The sequence below is a fragment of the Spermophilus citellus genome (genome assembly GCF_964194105.1).
Source record: "Spermophilus citellus genome assembly, chromosome: 11".
Taxonomy (NCBI): domain Eukaryota; kingdom Metazoa; phylum Chordata; class Mammalia; order Rodentia; family Sciuridae; genus Spermophilus; species Spermophilus citellus.
The window spans coordinates 61,192,283-61,211,303 of NC_138192.1; the positions used below are offsets into that span (position 1 = coordinate 61,192,283).

The 19,021-nt window shown below is 35.8% G+C and overlaps 1 protein-coding gene across 7 annotated transcripts in view; it reads left to right on the forward strand.

The window, feature by feature from the left end:
- The window catches only part of GPD2 (glycerol-3-phosphate dehydrogenase 2), a 164,342-nt gene that overhangs the window by 132,606 nt on the left and 12,715 nt on the right, over nt 1–19,021 (forward strand). For all 7 annotated transcript variants that reach the window (XM_081261713.1, XM_081261714.1, XM_081261715.1 and 4 more), the window contains 2 exons: nt 6,786–6,979; nt 18,787–18,921. In XM_081261713.1, the coding sequence (XP_081117839.1) occupies nt 6,786–6,979; nt 18,787–18,921 (329 nt within the window). The remainder of the gene's footprint in view (nt 1–6,785; nt 6,980–18,786; nt 18,922–19,021) is intronic.

A 19,021-nucleotide genomic window follows, 5' to 3' on the forward strand; every position in this document is an offset into this window, starting at 1 on the left:
TGCTAGTTTATGAGAGTTTTTAACATCTGTGAGAACAGTGAATATAGGTGTAATTATCAAAATTCTTGTACTTGTTTAGATTTACTAAATTCAACATATTCTTATGCATATTTTGTCTTATGTTTTCTTCACTATTGTCCCATGATGTCAGAAGACATTTTATTACTTATTATTCCCCAAAGGCCTTAGGTTAATTCTGTCACATAATTACTGCATTCTTTGGGACAAACCATTTTCTTTTGTAAATGCACCATTAAGATAGAAAAGCAATCAGTTATTTCAGAGTACATAGACAAGGAGACAGGACAAGAGTTAAGCCAAGATCAGACCTTGGCATAGAACTTCCTGGTTTGTTCACCTTCTCTTCTACTAATTGTGTGACCTTGGGTAAGGTATTCCTTTCTGCTTCTGATTCCTTATTTCATATAGTATCTAACTTCTATTAAATCTGATGATTTCTTTTCCTGGTACCAGGGATTGAAAGAGGTGCTTAAGCAGCAAGCCACATTCATACCCTGTTTTATTTTTTGAGACAAGGTCTTACTAAGTCGCTTATGGCTTTCCTAAGTTGCTGAGGCTGGTTTTGAATTTGTGATCCTCCCAAGCTGCTGGGAATACAGGCATGCACCACCACATCCAGCTTTTTAAAAAGATCTCAGGGTTTTTTTACGGGGAGATGCGGGTACCAGGGATTGCACTGAGGGGTACTCAATCACTGAGCCACATTCCCAGCTCTATTTTTTATTTAGAGACAGGCTGTCACTGAGTTGTTTAGTGCCTTGCTTTTGCTGCAGCTGGCTTTGAACTCCCTATGCTCTTGCCTCAGCCTCTTGAGCCGCTGGGATTACAGGTGTGCGCCAACACGCCCAGCTAAGATGTTTTTGGACAATGATCTTTGATTAATTTTTATCTGTTTTGTTGACTGCTATTTCCTCAAATCTTGGTAGTTTCTAGTTTATAATAATGCCCATAGTTTTTTTTTTTTTTCCCCATACCATGCTGGTGATTTAATCAAGGCCCTTGCACATTCTGAGCAAATATTCTACCACTGAGCTACATCTTTAGTTCTGCAATAACTAATTTTTGAATGAATCCTAACTTTTTTTTTATCCACTTGCCCAAGTTGAGATAATTGCTTTTTTATATTAAAATGTTAATATAACATTTGTTACATTTTGGATCAGGAATGTCTCCCAAAGACTCATGTGTTAAAAGCTTGGTCCAGTGTGGCACTAACAGGAGGTGGTGGAAACTTTAAGGGGTGGCCTAATGAAAAGTCTTTAGGTCATTGGAGGGCCATGAATTTGAAGGGGTTTGGGGGATTCTGGCCAATTTCTCTCACTCTCTTTTGAACCCTGGCCATGATGTGAGTGATTATACTCTGCCACTTGCTTATCCCATGATGTGCTGCCTTGTCCCAGCCACAGTGTCTGCTGCTAATGAACTGGAACCTCCAGAACTGTGAGCCAAAATAAACTTTTCTCTTTATAAGTTGATTATCTCAGGCATCTTTAATAGTGATGGAGCACTGACTAATGCAACAGTTAAAGGTCTTTTTTAATATGGGAACAAAATACAATTCTTCATCTTAATTCCCAGATAATCCCTGTAGACAAAAATAAATAAGTAAAATGAACATAAGTGATTAATCAGAGATTTCTATCATTCTGGAAAGGAGAGAGACAGTGAAAGCCTTTTCCTGGCTTCATTCAGTTTTCTGAAAGTCAGTAATCTTCTTTAAGTTCTTTCCATAAAAGTATATGCTTTTACTTACACATGTTTGTCCTGTTACAAAATTTGCAGTAGAGTGGTCACATGATAGATATTGTTCTATGCTGAGGGCCATTACCAAGTAGGAAATTTCCTTGCCAGCGTACCCCATGTTAATTTCGCTGTTGACATTGCATGTTAGGTGACCCTGCCCAAGGACGAGGGTGGATCCAGGATTAGGGTGTATCCTGCAGTTTGAGGAAGTATCCCAATCCTTGGGTTTAGGGCGTTCCCGGTTTAAGACAAGTTTAAGGCGTTCCCAGTTTAAGACCTTGGATTTTAGGGAAGTTCGATGTTGAGGATTATTGCTGCTGGAATTAGGGCGTTCCTGCTGCCTAAGCTCCTGTTGAACTCTCGTGAGATTCAGAGAGCATTTTGGGAAATAAGCCTCGTGGAGTAGGTGAATTGGGTGGCAGGAGAACTGGGATTGCGAGAGAACGTGTGTGGAGGCCGGTGTGAGTTCGGGAATAAAGAATTGCTGTTTGAATCTACAAAGCTGTGTGGTGGCTCGTGATTCTGTGCCCAGCCGAGACTGCGGCAGTTCTATAGTGTGTCTTGTATATTTTATAACAAAAAAGATAGGTTTTTAAATAAGAAATATGTACATATATATCACCTGGATATAATATTTTCAAAACAAAAAGACCTTTTAATCCTAAAAAATTAGCATTAGCCTTAGAACCCCTCTCCATAGATCATTAAAGTGTTAGATCACAGCTAAGTCTGTTTTGGTCCAAAATTCAGTAAATGATTTTTCTTGAGAAAAAATAGTATTTTTATTGGTAGCACTGTGAACTACAGCCACTGTATATGGTGTTGCTGAAGAGTGGTCCACAGCCTGGCTCCCATTCTGGCTCTGTTGCAGATGAGTCTCTTAGCTGTGAACTGTGGCCTGGAGTAAGGGTTTATTCCTTTTTTTTTTTTTAATCGATGACCTTGAGGCAAGGACAGCTCTGGCATACCTCAGGATTGATTTTCCTCTCCCCATCAAATCATTCTCTTGGGTGGGGTCAGAAGATCTCAGACTGAAATGAGTCTCTGGCCTCATCAGTCAGTCACGCTCAACAGTTGTGACTTGAGGTTCTGACCAGGTCTGCAGGGACGACCCAGAGCTGGTATGAACCTTCTGGGGCTGCCCTGCACCGGGCTGAGGAGAACTTAAGACCCAGTGTGGCAGTTGTAGCCTGATTAGTTTGGCATTTCAGAGTTTAGTAGCCATTGATTTATCAAGTATAGGATGGTAAATCAAGAATGAAGGCTGTGCTGTGTATCTTGTCAGGCCATTTTCCGAAGCATCTTTGTGTCATTTGTAAATTTTGTTTTAACCTTAAGTAATGTTTTACATGTAGGATTATATTGCACTATGGTAATAGCTTTCTTTTCTTTTCTTTTTTTTTCTTTTTTTCTTTTTTTTTTTTTTTTTTTTTTTTGCAGGGGGAGGCAGGAGGAATTGTTTCAATTTCAGAAAAATCCATAATACAGAGATCAGTTTCTTAAAAGCACTCTTTAAGTTATATAAAGAATAAATCTGTAATTTCCATCAGAGTTGTGGCTAGGTGCTCTTCCCAAAGCAGCGATAATATACCAAATTACTAATTAATCTCCCCCTTCTTCCTACTGAATCTTTTTCCTGCTGACAACAGATCAATTTTTTTTTCATATTGTGTACATACCGTTAGCTCTAACACTGATTGCTAAGTAGTTAACAATAAATTGATTTCAGTTTAACTAAAGGTACTTCAGGAAAGCAATGGTCTGCAAGAGAAAAATGTTCATTACCTTTAATCCTCGACACACACATAAATTAGCTAGCTTTTCCCTCTGATGTCAAATGAATCATTCAAATTGGAACGAGACCTGTGCCACACTGCATTGTATGTACCATTACTATAGTTGATACCGTTATCGAACTTTAGTGTGACCTTGCAGAATTAATCCTTCATAGGAAAACAAACTTTTCTTCCCTAAGGGAGAGTATGAATTAGGTAATTTAAAACTAATGAAAGATATTTCCAAGTGGATTCTTAAATTTTTATACCATTCATTAATAGCTTTGTCTTCCCTCTGTGCTTATTAATTTTATGTTTGACACATATGTCTTCACTTAAGCAGTTGATTCTCTACAGGTTCCAGTTACGTGTGTGTTGGTAACCATCACCTTCACCCTTTAAACTGCTTTTATTGCACTGAAATGTTTAAAGGATTCAGTAGCTGTGCTTTGCTAACTGCATTTCTTATCTAGGTTGTTGAATATTAGAATTATTTAAGTTTTTCGGGTTCATTATTTTAGGTATCTATGTTATTGGTCCATGAGATGGTTGCACCTAAATTATATCAGCATATAATTTATTTCTCAAATGCTGGAGTATGAAATTTATTATTTTTCTTCAATTATGTACTGTTTACAAAATTAATTGCTTGATCTCTGAATGTGTTAATTACCAATCTCAAAGTAATTTATTTACTTAAGGATATATCACTCATGATCAAAATAGGTACCTATAATACTTCTGATTAACTATGTTTAAGATTTTTAGAGTTTTATAATAAATACAAAGAAAAAAGGGTATAGTCATATTTAGAGTTCAAAAATGCTCAATATTCAAAGTTTTTTTTATATATTTAAGTGAAAGTAGTTTCCTCCAGGTAACACTGAGTGAAGGTGAGAATCTTTGCTGAAGTTCTAAATGATTGGCACACTTCTTTGGTGCTGTTTGGATTTCCAAAGTGGAAGATTTGTGTCCATTCTCTCTCTCTCTCTTTTTTTTCTTCTCACTCTTAAATTTTCTTTCTTTTTTTTATTAGATGCTCAAAACATTACAATGATCTTGACATCATACATTTGATTCAAACGGGGTATGAATTCTTATTTTTCCATGTGTACAGATTGCAGTATCACATTGGTTTTACAGCCACGTTTATATATACAGCCATACTAGTGTCTATTGTATTCTGCTACCCTTTCTATCTCCCCTCCCCTCCCCTCCCATCACCTCTCTCTACCCACTCTACTATGACATTTCTCTCTCTCTTTTTCCCCCTCACATCATCTTTTATGTAATTTTGCATAACAATGAGGGTCTCCTTCCATCTTCCGTGCAATTCCTCTTCTCTCTCCCATTCCCATGCATCTCTCAACCCTATTTAATGGTAATCTTCTTCTCATGCTCTTCCTCCTTGCTCTGTTTTGAGTCAACCCCCTTATATCAAAGAAGACATTTGGCATTTGCTCCTTAGGGATTGGCTAGCTTCACTCAGCATAATCTGCTCTAATGCCATCCATTTCCCTGCAAATGCCATGATTTCATTATTTTTTTAGTGCTGAGTAATATTCCATTGTGTATAAATTCCACATTTTTTTTATCCATTCATCTATTGAAGGGCATCTGGGTTGGATCCACAGTTCTGTGTCCATTCTCTACTGTGCCTCTTAGGATAAGCTCTTGGTAGTGATGCAAAGACAGAGGAGATATGACAGGTTTTTATGTGCTTGAGGGTTCCTTGCCTGAAAGATTAGTATTCTTTGTAGTTATTTAAATAAAGGAGATACATTTAGCTATGCTGACTGTAGATATTTTTTTCTTTTATTATTTCTTTCTTTTTTTTTTTTTCCCTCCCAGAGGCACTCTACCACTGAGCTATATCCCTAGCCTTTTTTATTTTGGGACAGGAACTTGCTAAGTTGCTGAGGCTGGCCTTGAACTTGTGTTTCTCCTGTCTCAGCCTCCTGAGTATGTGACAGTGTACCTGGCAACTTCATTTCTGTACTAAAAATGTTTTTTTATTTGTTTTTAAACCGTTGTTAGCATCTCATTATTAAACATTTGAATCAATCTTTTAAAACAATTTTTAAAGAAATTATAAAAATAAAGAATTGACTGTATTGCCTTTTAAATTTGTGTGTGTGAGGGATTTCTTGATATTGGCTCAAATCAAGTAAAATTGTTTCCTTTTTTTAAGAAATCGCATTACTATAAGCTAAAAATGTTAAATAAAATACTTTAACACTGGTTTTATATAAGAATTTGGTCTAATTGAACCAGGTATCTGAATTGAACCAGTGTTCTGTTTGAATATGATGCTTTAAAACCTTAACAACTTCTCCATATTTCTTTGAATGGCTAATGAATGCATTAAAACAACAGTTTGTAGTGATAAATTCAATGGGTTTTGTTAATATTTATTTACAGTTGCCCATTCTTTCAAATATGTTCTATAATTGGTTTTTAGATAATTCAGAATATTTTAGTGAAAATTTTTCTTTAATATTTGGGAAGATTTTCTACAATCTGTCTGAAGAGGCAGGCCTGGACCCTGATTTAATAGCATAACAGTGTTTTCTATTTAAAAGATTTTCATTGCTAAGGTGTTCCTCTCCCTTTGACCTATCCTAGGACATTTTTAGTTATTAGTAGAAAGATGAGCTGTTTTCTTCTGTGAGCACTTCCTGAGATTTCTGTAACCTTGAAATAAGGTAAGAAATCTTATATTTGGTGAAGTGGCACAAGTTCATCTAGGCACAAAGGAGTGAAGAACTTGATGATTACATTTTAGTTTCTAGAAACTTAGATTTTCACTTTCTTATGTTCTTCTGAGAACTTCTACTGAAAGATGTGCCAAATGTCAAATGTCCCAGTAAAATACTTTTCACAGACTCGAAAAAAGGTTGAAGAGCTATTCTTAATTGACCATAATAAAAGAAATTATAGGCATTTATCCCACTGACATTATCTGATGTGAATGATCCATGGAGTATAAAAACCAAAACAATTGGAAGTTAATTAACCTTGCATTGTTGAGGTGGGGAGCGCTGTTCTGCTGCAGAAGAGGATTATTACATTTGCTTGGTACTTTTTTATTACTCATATATTATTTTTTTCCTTCTAGGAATTTCTGAAGTAGGGCAGTACAAGTAATAGTTCGTGTTTTGTTGGCTTATTTGAAATTAGTAAGTGAAATCATTTTTATAGAAGACAGAGTAATATAAAGCTTCTGCTAATTCCTTTTTACCTTAGCCCAGAGAGCATGGGACTTCTTGACCCAGCCACCAGTGATGGGCGAGTTATTTTCTTCTTACCCTGGCAAAAGATGACTATTGCTGGCACTACTGATACGCCAACTGATATCACACAGCACCCTATACCTTCAGAAGAAGATATCAACTTCATTTTGAATGAAGTGCGTAACTACCTGAGTTGTGATGTTGAAGGTATGTGTTTCTTTAAGTTTGACCTCTCTTTGGTAGCTCTGAAAGCTTTCCAGCTCTCCTGGAATTGCCTTGTCTCCAGACTGACTCATCTTCACCCCTGGCCTATTATAACCCAACTTGCTGCCTACTTCTTCTACAAGATTTATGAGGACCAAATTGTCACATAATAAAAAACAATTGCCTTTTCTTCTCTGCTTTCTGCATTCACTAAAAACTCATGCAGTTCATTTCTGAAACATTCTAATAGCAAGAAGGGAGTGCCCCACTCTAGTTTAAATGCGCATACATTTCCAGAACAGTCCAGCAATGTTTGAATCACTGTTTAGTTCTATAGCTTGGGAAGTCTGATTTTAGAAATAGGATATCCATAGGAAATAATTAAGCAAAGAAATGAAAAGGTACAAGTACATGTTCTAATAAGCTTTATGGTTTGTATTTTAGTTTATTTTGTGTTGCTATAACAAAATAGCTGAGACTATGCCGCAGTCTGGCTGGGCAAAGTAACGGGGGGGGGGTGTGACAGGCAACTTGTGAAGGTTGATACAGTGGGAGCCGCTTTATTGTAGGACAGTAGAGGTATATATACATTACTGAATACACAGCTTGACTCAATTTAGCATCATCCAGTTACAGCAATCAGTCATTAATGAATCCTCATCATCTTAATAATTATACACAGCTTAACTTAATTAACATCATTGGATACAGCAGTCAGTCATTAAGGAATCTCCATCATCTTAATGGCTCGCTGGCATTACTTCTCAAACCACTCCTTCTGGCAAAGTGCCAGGCGCCATCTTGACTTCTCTGTGGCCCTCAACAAGACTGGATGCTTTCATTAAGAAAAAAATAAAAGATTTATTTAGCTCACAGTTTTGGAAGCATAAAGTCCAAGATGGGGCCACCCCATCTGTTTGGCGTCTGGTGACTATCTCCTGACTATGTCACCACAAGATAGATAGAATCTTATAGTAGAGTACAGATGACAAAACAGGAGAAGGGACAGAAAAAGGGAGAATAGGAGAGGAAGCAAGAAAATAGGGAGGATCCAGTCTTGCTCTTTTATGACAACTTTCTCTTGGGAGCTCTCCTGGATTGGTAGCCTAATCCACTCTATGATACTGACATTAAATTCTTTCATAAGGGTGGTCATAATGCTGCCATCTTCCACTGGGCCAAGGGTGGTCATAATACAGCCATCTTCCATTGGGCCCACCTCTTAGAGTTCCCACCACCTTCCAATGCTATTACAGTGGGGACCAAGCTTCCAGCATGAACTTTTGGAGAACAAACCATATTAAAATCAGAGGAATCTGTTACTGTGTGGAAAGTACAGCGAAGCCAAAGTTTACATCTTTCCAGTTCTTACCTGGGTATTTAACTTGGTTGTCAAAGCTTTTAGTCCAATGATTTTGTATAATGTCTATTATTTTTCCAGGGTAATTTCAAAAATTCCCCAACATTATCCTTCTGTATTTCCAGTCTCAGTTACTAGGCTCACCATTTACCCTTCAAATCCACATGTCTTGTTTCAGTTCAGTCATATTCAGGGGTGTCCTCTATGGTAACTCTTCATCTTAGCAAAATATTCACACTTCAGAAACCACCCCCTGCTAGGCACAGCAGCCCATGCCTGGCTAACTTTTAGTGAGGCCCTATGCAACATAGAGAGAACCTGTCTCAAAATAGAAAGCAGGGTTGTGGTGCTGGAAATGTAGCTCAGTGGTAAAGTGCCCCTGGGCTTAATCCCAAGTACCAAAAAAAGAAAAAACAAGAACAACAACCAAAAAAAAAAAAAAAAAAACAAAAAACAAAAAACCCAAAACACCTCTCTCTTCTCATGGGTCATAGTGCTACTATATCACAACATGATTATTGCAATAGTCCAAGATGTATTCTCACTTGGAGCTGCTTCAGGATAAGGATCCTTTTTATTTTTTTTTAAACTACAAAGCTTTATTATCTCGCTGACATGTTACTCATGATAGTTTTAAATTTAAAAAGTCAGTTATAGATGCTTCTGGGATTTTGATATTGGTAACAGTTTAAAAATTTTTCCTATATTAAAGCAGATGGTTTAACATTTTGGAAAAATAGTTTATGTATTTATATTAGCTATTTTATAATGCTGGCTTTATTGAAGGACATGTGGCTACCATTTTAGTATGGATGCAACTCATTGGCATCTGTAAATCCTTTCTCCCTGAAGGATTGTGTTTGTGTGTGTGTGTGTGTGTGTGTGTGTGTGTGTGTGTGTGTTTTCTCATATTTACAAACAAAACAAACAGCATTGAAACATGGTTCAGGCTTCTCTCTTACTTTAATCAATTAATCCATACTGTATAACTTAGTTGCTTCTACTCGAAAATAACGGATACAATTTCACTCTGAATAGAGTCTCTTTAGATATTTGCAATAATAATATAAATATATTGAAATCTACATGGATAATGTTTTTTGATATGGGGTCTCATTATGTTAACCAGGCTGAACTTGAACTTGCCATCCACTTTCCTCAGCCTCCCTAGTAACTGGGATGACAGGTGTGTGCATCATGCCCTGCATGCATGGCTAATGTTTATACTTACTTTCTCTCTCTCTCTCTTTTATTTGAGAAGTAGTTATGCCTTGTTTAACATGCATATTTAAATATTCAAACCACTTTGCAATTTTATATTGATACTTTTATTTACTTTGAAAGTTTAGGAGGAGCTTCAACATTTGGGTACAGTTGTATCTGATTCAGTGCATTTATTATTCACAATTAATTCTACTTTATTGTATATTAAGCTGTGTATAATTGTTGTTTAAAGTAGGTTTCTATCTGGGTCTTAAGATCAGTAAGTTTAGATTGTTAGAGAAAATATAAATTAATATAACTCAGTTAATATTAATTAATCAAGAAAATATAAGATTAATTCCCAAATCTTAAAGTTCAAGTGCAGTAAGGATGTGCAACCTAACTGCTTACACAGCTGAGAAGCTGGATATCCTGGATGCAGTGGGGTCCTGGAGGCCACTGTGCCCATGTGTGGTGGGCATCTCCACTGGAGGAGTGAGCCTCAGGCTCTGATGGGGACTGAAGGATTTTGAATCTGTCCATAGATAGAGAGAAGACTTGGATGACCTGGTTAGTTCATAGACTGCTCTTCAATTAACATATCTTTTGGTAGTCAGGGAATGGGTGAAACTAACAAAGAATTATTGTTAATTCTGATATTTGATAAAGAGGTTAAAATTATTACTTAAAAATTACATATCAGATGTTTTTCCTGGCAGCCTGGGACATCTTGAGAGTCTGAGTCTTCCGGGTAGCAAATATCCAGGGTGAAAGCAGAGGTAACAGCTCTGTCACAGATGTCACTTGTTTCCCTGTGTGTACCTCCTATCACATCTTCACTATATATAAACCTATGCTTTAAAAAATATAATTGACAGTGGTTCTATGCTTTTTTTAAAAAATTAATTGACAGTGATTCTTTGTAGCCTTTTTTTCCTTATTCTAGTTCACGGATGGCCTCATATTTGAGGAATTCCACTGTATCTTGATAAAAAGTGTCACTTAGCTGACTTACGTCCATGTCTTAAGATGACACATTTGTATATTTTCACCAGGAATCTCAGTGAAACCTGCAATTCTCATCTATACTAATGAGATGTGAGAAAGAAACACAGCTTCAGGCACCATTCAGTCATTTGATTACATGCAGTTTCTACACATATTTTAATATTTGCATTTGTATGTTTTATTTTTAAGACTGTGCTATTATTCAGTGTGTTTTATGCAAGACACTCTGCTAAGCAAACATATTGCCTATATTATTCCTTTGTTCCTTATTAACAACCTTATGGTGTATATTTTGCAAGTCCCACAATGGTTAAAGAAACTGAGGCCCAGAGACATTGTTTTCTTTGTATAGCTAGTTTTAGAGCCTCAACATGAGCATAAGTCTCTTGCTAATATGCTCTTCTAAATACTGCATAGTATTCTGATTAGTAGTTCTGAATTTCATGATGTGATATATCTACTAGGGAGTAGATTAAGTCTGTGAATTCATTTAATGGAAACTACTGGACTCCTCTAGAATGATAGGGACCTTTGTTCTCTATGGCCTTATTTGGGTTTGAATGTTAAACTCGAGAGGTTTTATATCTTATAACTATTCCCTTGGGCCAACCAGTCTTCTCCAAAGATTTAAAAATCAGAAGTTTGGTTTAGGTCCTGACTTTGAAATGGTTTGCATTCACCAGGTTTGAAATAATCATTCTAAAAGGATTTATTAAATGGATAAGTAAAATTCTGACAACAGTTTCTGAGCCTCCCCAAATGGCTATATCCTTAAGAGAAAAAAAAAAGTGTCAAATCTTAACACTCCATGCTGTTCACAGCAGCTGCCACACTTCTGCAAAATGCGACAGAACAATTCTGCAAAGCGTTTTGCCTGTTGGGAATAAGACCATGTCTTCTTTTACAATTTAGAAAGCCTTCCATTCACAGGCTGAATTTTCTAGATTACTTGTTTGTTCTTTTCTGAAACGGGTAATTGATAGTTCTGCAGTTCGTATTGAGTTAGGAAGAAAAATGATCTTTTGAAAAATGTATCATTAAGTCTGCTGTGTAGAGGTTAATCAGAAGGATGCAGCGGTGAGACTAAGCTATGACTTAACTGGATTGAGAGAGACAGAAGATTTGCCGAGTGCTTTATCCATGTAGTTTTTCTGGAGTGCTTTTCTAGGCAGCATCTCTACTTGTACACAGGTTTTCACATGTGCAATTAGTAGTGTTTATAGATTGCCTGTTATTCAATTAACAACTGAGCTGGCCATATCAACTCACTGCAGGCCTGCCTTTCCTCTGCCAGAGATTGTACCAGGGTTATCAACTTACACAGGCTTGGATGTCTTCCAGCTGTTTAATTATAGTGTCACACGCTTTGCTTTTTCTAGTTTCATTAGTTTATAAATGTAATATGGTATCTTATTTCTGTGATTAACACTTCATTTCAGCAGGTTAAACATGCTGGTAGAGAAGTATTGATCTCTGACACTATTTCCCCTGTGTTCGCTTAGATATTTTCACATGGCTCTTATTGATTTTTTTTGGAAGTGGCAAACATGAGAAAGAACACCCCAAAATGTATGCCTAAATAACTAATGTGAAGCAAAACCACACATTTAGCTCTTAATTGTCACTTCCTGTGGGCTTCATTTTCTACTAATTTTAAAACAAACACTTGTCCTGCCAAGTATATAAGTAGAAATTTTAATTATAGTTTAAAACAATCATATCATCCTTAGGTTTTTTTTTTTTCATCCAGCTATGAAAAATATTTGTTGAACTTTCCTATTTCTATTTTACTCTTCATATTATACTATAGTAAAAACTGAATGAGTTATCACTAATTAATAAGAATTATTCTTAAACTTCACAGGAGAAGGCTGTTTGACTTTCTCACTGCCTTTTGAAAATATTGCCAAATACTATTGTACACATTGAAGGTACTTCCTTCTCCCCCCACATTGGAAAATTTGCACCTAAAAAATCACTTAATGCCATCTGGGTAAGCTAATCAGTCTTTAACATTGGTTTATTCTTCAAACTTATTTAAGAATAGTTTTATTTCCTTTCATTTTGTTTGCTGTATAGCATTTTTATTTTGAAAGGGAATACCCAAATGTTTAAACACATAGTATTAGAAACCTTATATAAAACCTATTGGCTCACAATCACAAGTTTTCTTGCTTTTGATTTTGTAATATAAGCTATTATGATCTGACATAAAAAGTTCAGGGACTGCTTTAATATTGCACATGAAATGTATTGATAACTCTACATGATCTTTTATTTGTTGCAATATTTGGGATATTGAGAAATGTTAGAATTGACATTCAACCTGGCAAGAAAGAAAAGAGAAGAGATAAATAAGAGAAAATCTTGTTTAGCTATGTTGGCAGTATGAAAACCAGTAAAATCAAGATAAATCTTTGAGCTCTGAAGCATGAAAGCCCTAAGTTATTGTATTTTCTTCATGTTTCACCATGGAGAGTTAAAGAAGACCATGTTTTCTACCTATTCTTGGGTACACCTATGTGGTACACCTGTGTGGAAGGACGAGTTCCTAGGCTAGGGATATAGCTCAGTTGGTAGAGTGCTTACCTTGCATGCACAAGGCCCTGGGTTCAAATAGAACCAGTTTCTGGATGGGTTTCTAATACTATGTGTTTAAACATTTGGATAAGAATTTGGGGGGTTGCAATACTTTAATTAAGTAGAGATATCTTATTTCTTTGCATTCATGAGATTAGTAAGAGAGGAGAATAGCTTGAAATGATAAATATAGAACATAGATGACAGTAAAGTGGAGGTGAAGAATCCTTTCACAGCAGATTTTATTCTCTTGAGGAAAGCTAGTGCAGTCAGATTTCAGTGAAGGGATGCTCCACTAGAGATGTGGGCCAGGTGACCATAGTGTAAGTAACTAGCTTGGTAATCTATCTACCAGGATCAGTCTGAGGTCTACTGCGTGGTGGGGTTTTTCCTAGGGCTGCCCTGGGAAATACGCTAGCTATGAGCTAATTGTGGCTCTTTTAATTTACATTAGTTAAAATTAAACGAAATTTGAAATTTAGTTCCTCTGTCTTGTGAATCACATATCAAGGGCTTCATAGCCACATACCTCTAATCACTAGTGAATTGGGCAGTGAAATTTCAATATGGAACATATTAGAACATCCCGACAGTTCTGAAAAGTCTGTGGAACTGTCCTGTCCTTCATAATCTAGAGATATTTAAATATACTGCAGAGAAGGAAATGCTCAGTTGAATGTGGTTACTGAATTAGTGGAGGGGTTTAGTTGTTAAATGAGACAAAAAAATTAAGTAACTTATAAAAGAACTCCAGATGTAAGAATATTTCAGAGGAGATTAGTATATCTAAGTGATTCAGCTATATCTAAAATGCATGACCCTTATTTTTCTTTATTCTACCACTTCCAAGTAGGTTTCCCCCATAGTTACAACATGGCTGCAACAGCTCCAGGAAGAATTAAAAGATACAGTAATGATTCTTTCCCTGTCTACTGCTTTTGAATCTCTTTCTTGAGTAAACTTTATTTAGGTTGAACACTGTATAGGGTTTCCACTATGGATAAAGAGGCTGCAAAGAGAGAAATCTGTTAGTTTGGATAGTTGCTATTTTTATTTAAGGGATTAGAATTAGTGTTTCACATTTTTATCTGGGCTATGCCCCATGACCTTAAATAATAGCTATGGCCCTAACCAGTGAATAGGAGTGGTGGGGAGGTACAAATTTGAATGTCAGCAGCAAATAGCATTTTGAATAATCCATATGAATTGTTAAATCTCAAGATTGGGAAGGAACTGATATATAACCTGATCTCTAACTATCTACTGGTCTAATAATATAAAACAGTAGGCCATAAAAACTGATTAATATTTTAAATAAAATTTTATTATCCTTAAAATGCGTCTTTTTGAGTAAAGGTAATCTCAACACTCATCTGGTATGATTCTCAGACTAAAGAACTGAATGCTATGATCTCAAGCAAAATGTAGTTTTTAACACATTTGTGAACTCTTTCTAGTCGTGGTTGGTTTGTTTTCTTTGGGGGTCAACTTCAGGAATAAGGATTTAAAATGGAATCAGGGGGCTGGAGTTGTGGCTCAGTGGTAGAGTGCTTGCCTAGTATGTGTGAGGCACTGGGTTCGATTCTTAGCACCACATATAAGTAAATTAATTAAATAAAAGTCCATCGACAACTAAAAAAAATATTTTAAAAAAGCATATGCAATCTAAAAAATTAAAAAATAAATAAATAAAATGGAATCAGTATATTTAATGTTTTATTTCTTGTTCCTTTATGAATGAAAAATGTGAATATAGTGTTCTTTCAGATAATACAAATATGTAAATATGTTTGTCTGCCTGTTAAAATAGAAAAGATAAAGCAATTTACTACAGATTATTTGCATAAGCTTCAAATTTATTCTGGAAGGTCTTAATTTTCCATCAAATAATCTAAAAATTAGTCAGAGGAATTCAAGAGTTGAAACCAAATTCCTGATCAGTGTGGCTACCTCAGGAATTTCACAGACACTGAGGGGACTGTGTGGTGACCACAATGACGTTGTAAGTGGGTTGGCTAAGTTTTATGTTTGACTCAGAAGGGGATGTGAACTCTAATGGAAAATAGTAGTAATTTCCTACTTAGTTTTTTTTTTTTTGTAAAGATTTTAAAATACTTTGCACTATTTGTGTTGAGGTTTTTTAAGACTTATAGAGTTGCGTAAAGCAGGAATTAACTCCTAGTCCATAGAAGCCATTAGAATTAAAGCTCTTGTAGAGAATGCATGGGCATGCTTTATGGTCCCCAGTTAACAAGACTGGGAAGCCTAACCAGTTGATTCTGTCCTTTTTTCCCTTGTTTCAGTTTCAGTGTTGGCTGTGGAATTGATTAAACATTCCTGAAGTGGTGTGTGGGCACCTTGTCCTTCAGCTGACAGTCATTTTAAGGGTATAGCCCTAAAATAACTACATTAAAATATGCTGGATTTACTTTGGTTTTCTTTACTAGTTTGTTTTACTATTTTTATTGGATGTTCAGATGAGGAGATTATCTGTCATTCAGTATAACTTGTTTCTAGAGCCTTTCTCTAGAAAGGTACATTTAGTTTTAGGACTATCCCAATCATTTCAAGGAATCTTTGCAACTCTTTAAACAGTCTAGAGGATATAAACGTAACTGCTTTTTAGGTTGTGCTGTGTATAGAAACTAAGAGTGTTTACTGTGCAAGGGTGCATGGCCAAGGGGGAAGAAGGACTTTCAATCCAGCCACCCTCTGCTCACAAATCTATGCTCCCTGCAAGGCATTTATTAATTTGAATTAAGACATGACCATGATGTAGGCTTGTAGAGGTCCTGATACTTAGGTAAACTTTTTTATTTTTATTTTTTTAACTTTCTCATACTTGAAATTGAATTACATCAACTTATCCTTTGTCTTCAGTTTTAAATTGTGGTTAAATCTATAGAACATAATATTTACCATTTTAGCCATTTTTAGGGTATGGTTCTCTAACATTAAGGGCATCCACATTGCTGTACAGCTATCACCATCATCCATTTCTAGATTTTTTTTTCATCTTCCTAACCTGAAATTCTGTACCCTTCAAACACTAATGCCCCATTACCCTGCTCCACTTCCTGGTTCAAAAAAAGAAGCCACTATTCTTTTTTTTTTTTAAATAAAAAAAATTAACATGATAGTATATTTTGAAATATTATGCATACATAAAATAAGTTTAACTTGCCACCATTCTACCTGCTGCTTCTGTGAGTTCAAGCACTCTGAAGTACTTTGTATAAGTGGGATTATGCAATATTTGTCCTGTTATAATTGGCTTATTTATTGAGCATCATGTCTTCAAGATTCATCCATTTTGCTGCATGTGGTTGAATTGTTTTCCTTTTTAAGGATGAATAATATTCCATTGTGTGTACCACATTTTATCTATCTGTTGATGGACCCTTAGTTTGCTTCTACCTTTTGGCTTTTGTGAATAGTGCTATTGAACATGGGTGTGCAGAAGTATAATTGCTAGATCATGTGGTAATTTTAAAAGTTTTATTTTTGGGGGGAATCGACATACATTTTTTGTAGCAGCTATGATATTTTACTTTTCACCAGCAGTGTACAGGTTTTCCAATTTCTCCCTATCCTCACCAATAATTATTTTTTATTTTTTGTTTTTTTGCTTGTGTTTGATAATCATTCTAATGAGTGTGAAATGGTATATGATTTTTATTTGCATTTTACTAACGATTAGTAATGTTGAGTATCTTTTCATATGCTTGTTGAACATTGGTATATCTTATTTGGAGAAATGTCAACTCCAATTTTTTCACCATTTCTTAGTTTACGTTCTTATGAGTTTCAGGACTTCCTTATATATTCTTTATATTAGACTATTATCAGATATATAATTTGCAAATATTTTCTAATTATGTGGGGTGCCTTCTCATTCTGTTAATAGTACCTTTGATACACCAAAGTTTTTAATTTTGACAAAGATATTTAATATATATGTGTGTGTGTGTGTGTTATCAATGGACCTTTTTTTTAAAAAAAAATTGTTTATATGGGGTATTGAGAATTGAACCCAGTGCCTCACACATGACAGGCAAGCACTGTACCAGTGAGCCACAACCCCAGCCCTTGACAAAGTCTTTTTATATATTTTTTTTCTTTTGTTGTCTGTACTTTTGATGTCATATCCAAGAAAGCAGCATTTCTTGCTAAATCCAGTGTCATGAAATATTATCATATGTTTCTTTTAAGAGTTTTATAGTTTTGCTCTTATGTTTAGGTCTTGATCCATTTTGAGTTAATTTTTGTACATGGTATAAAGTTGAGTTTGACGTCACCTATTTGCATATAAAGATCCAGTTTTCACAGTGTTTTAAAGTCTTGAGTTTCAAGAGTATTTACAGTTGGTATTTTATCAATATGGATAATGGCCAGGAGTTTGGAGAAGGAGTTCCAAGATACACAGATAAAGCAAAGTTGTACTTAAATGTCCATTATCCAGAAATGGATTAACTGACTTACCATAGTAAGTGCAGTAGGAAGGACAAGGCAAATGTTTACTTTTCTGTAGTCTACATCATTAAGCAGTTTTTGGGTTGGTGCATGTAGAGTCGCATTCTTGCTGTAGAAGGAAAAAGAGCTGAGCAATCCCTGAAGATAATCTAGATGTAGAAGGGTAGATTCTGAAAACCCTGCCTTTGGGTCTTGCCCCTGCCCTGCTGGTAGACCAGACCACAGTTGATCTATTCTCCTCAGCCATTTTTAAGTTAGAAATGCTTGCTATTCAGCGGCTGTCTAATTTTAATCTAATGTCCCTCAATTCTTGGTATCATGCATTGTACTTGCAGAGGTACTAGGGGTGATTTTATGACATGTTGATTGCTGAAAGATTACGTACGTGGTAACGCAAGTACTCTGTCGATACTGGGCGAAGCCCATATAGCTATTTCTGTATCAGTTATAAAGAAAACAGGATGAATAAAATAAGGGTAGAGTTTTGAAATTTGTCAGCAATTGAGAGGCAGTACAGTTGAGTGGGTATGAATATGGACTTTAAAAATCAGAAAGATCTAGGTTCTGATGTTTGCCTTGCTCACATTGGTTGCCATATTTGGTTGGCTAAACTTTGCAGTCTACCCAGTGCTGTGGGGCTTTGTGAGATTAATAAGATGAGATGTGTATTTCAGGTATTTTTCCGAGTGCTGGGTCTGCTGTAAATTCTTAGTGAGTGGTATTGATGAGAGAAGAAAATATCCTGTTATATGCTTGTTTGTTTAATTTAATAAGCATCTTTGTCTTCTCTGAGACAGCAAGATGTATTATAGGAAATTTAACAATTCATAAGTCTCTTGATTTTTTTTGTTTGTTTCTCCTTTCTTTTACCCCTTTAACTGCTCTAGGTTGCCCTAGATAGAGGGTTCCTAATAGGTTTGTTGTTGTTGTTGTTATTGTTATTTACCTTTTTGGTGTTATTTGGTTTTGGTTTTAAGTTAAATTATCCTAGTAACAAAATAATTAATTCTTTCTGAGTTTTTATTGCACTGGTCCAATATTATAATTCCTACATTTAAGGGCTTTATTCCTCCCTTTTAAAGTGCACCCCCATATGTGCCATTTGCTGAACATTTTTCTGCTTGTTAATTACTTCATACTTTAGTAGAAATGTTTTTGAGTAACCCACAGTATCAATCCCTACCAGTGAGAAGAGGGGATGTCCTGGCAGCATGGAGCGGTATCCGCCCCCTGGTGACAGATCCCAAGTCCGAAGACACCCAGTCCATCTCCCGCAATCACGTTGTGGACATCAGTGAGAGTGGCCTTATCACCATAGCAGGTATGGGACATTGCTTTGTTATTTGGATATGATTTAAATAAAAGCTTGACTTAAATTGTTCCACGAAATTATCTTTTAGCTCTAATGAACAAGTGTTTTC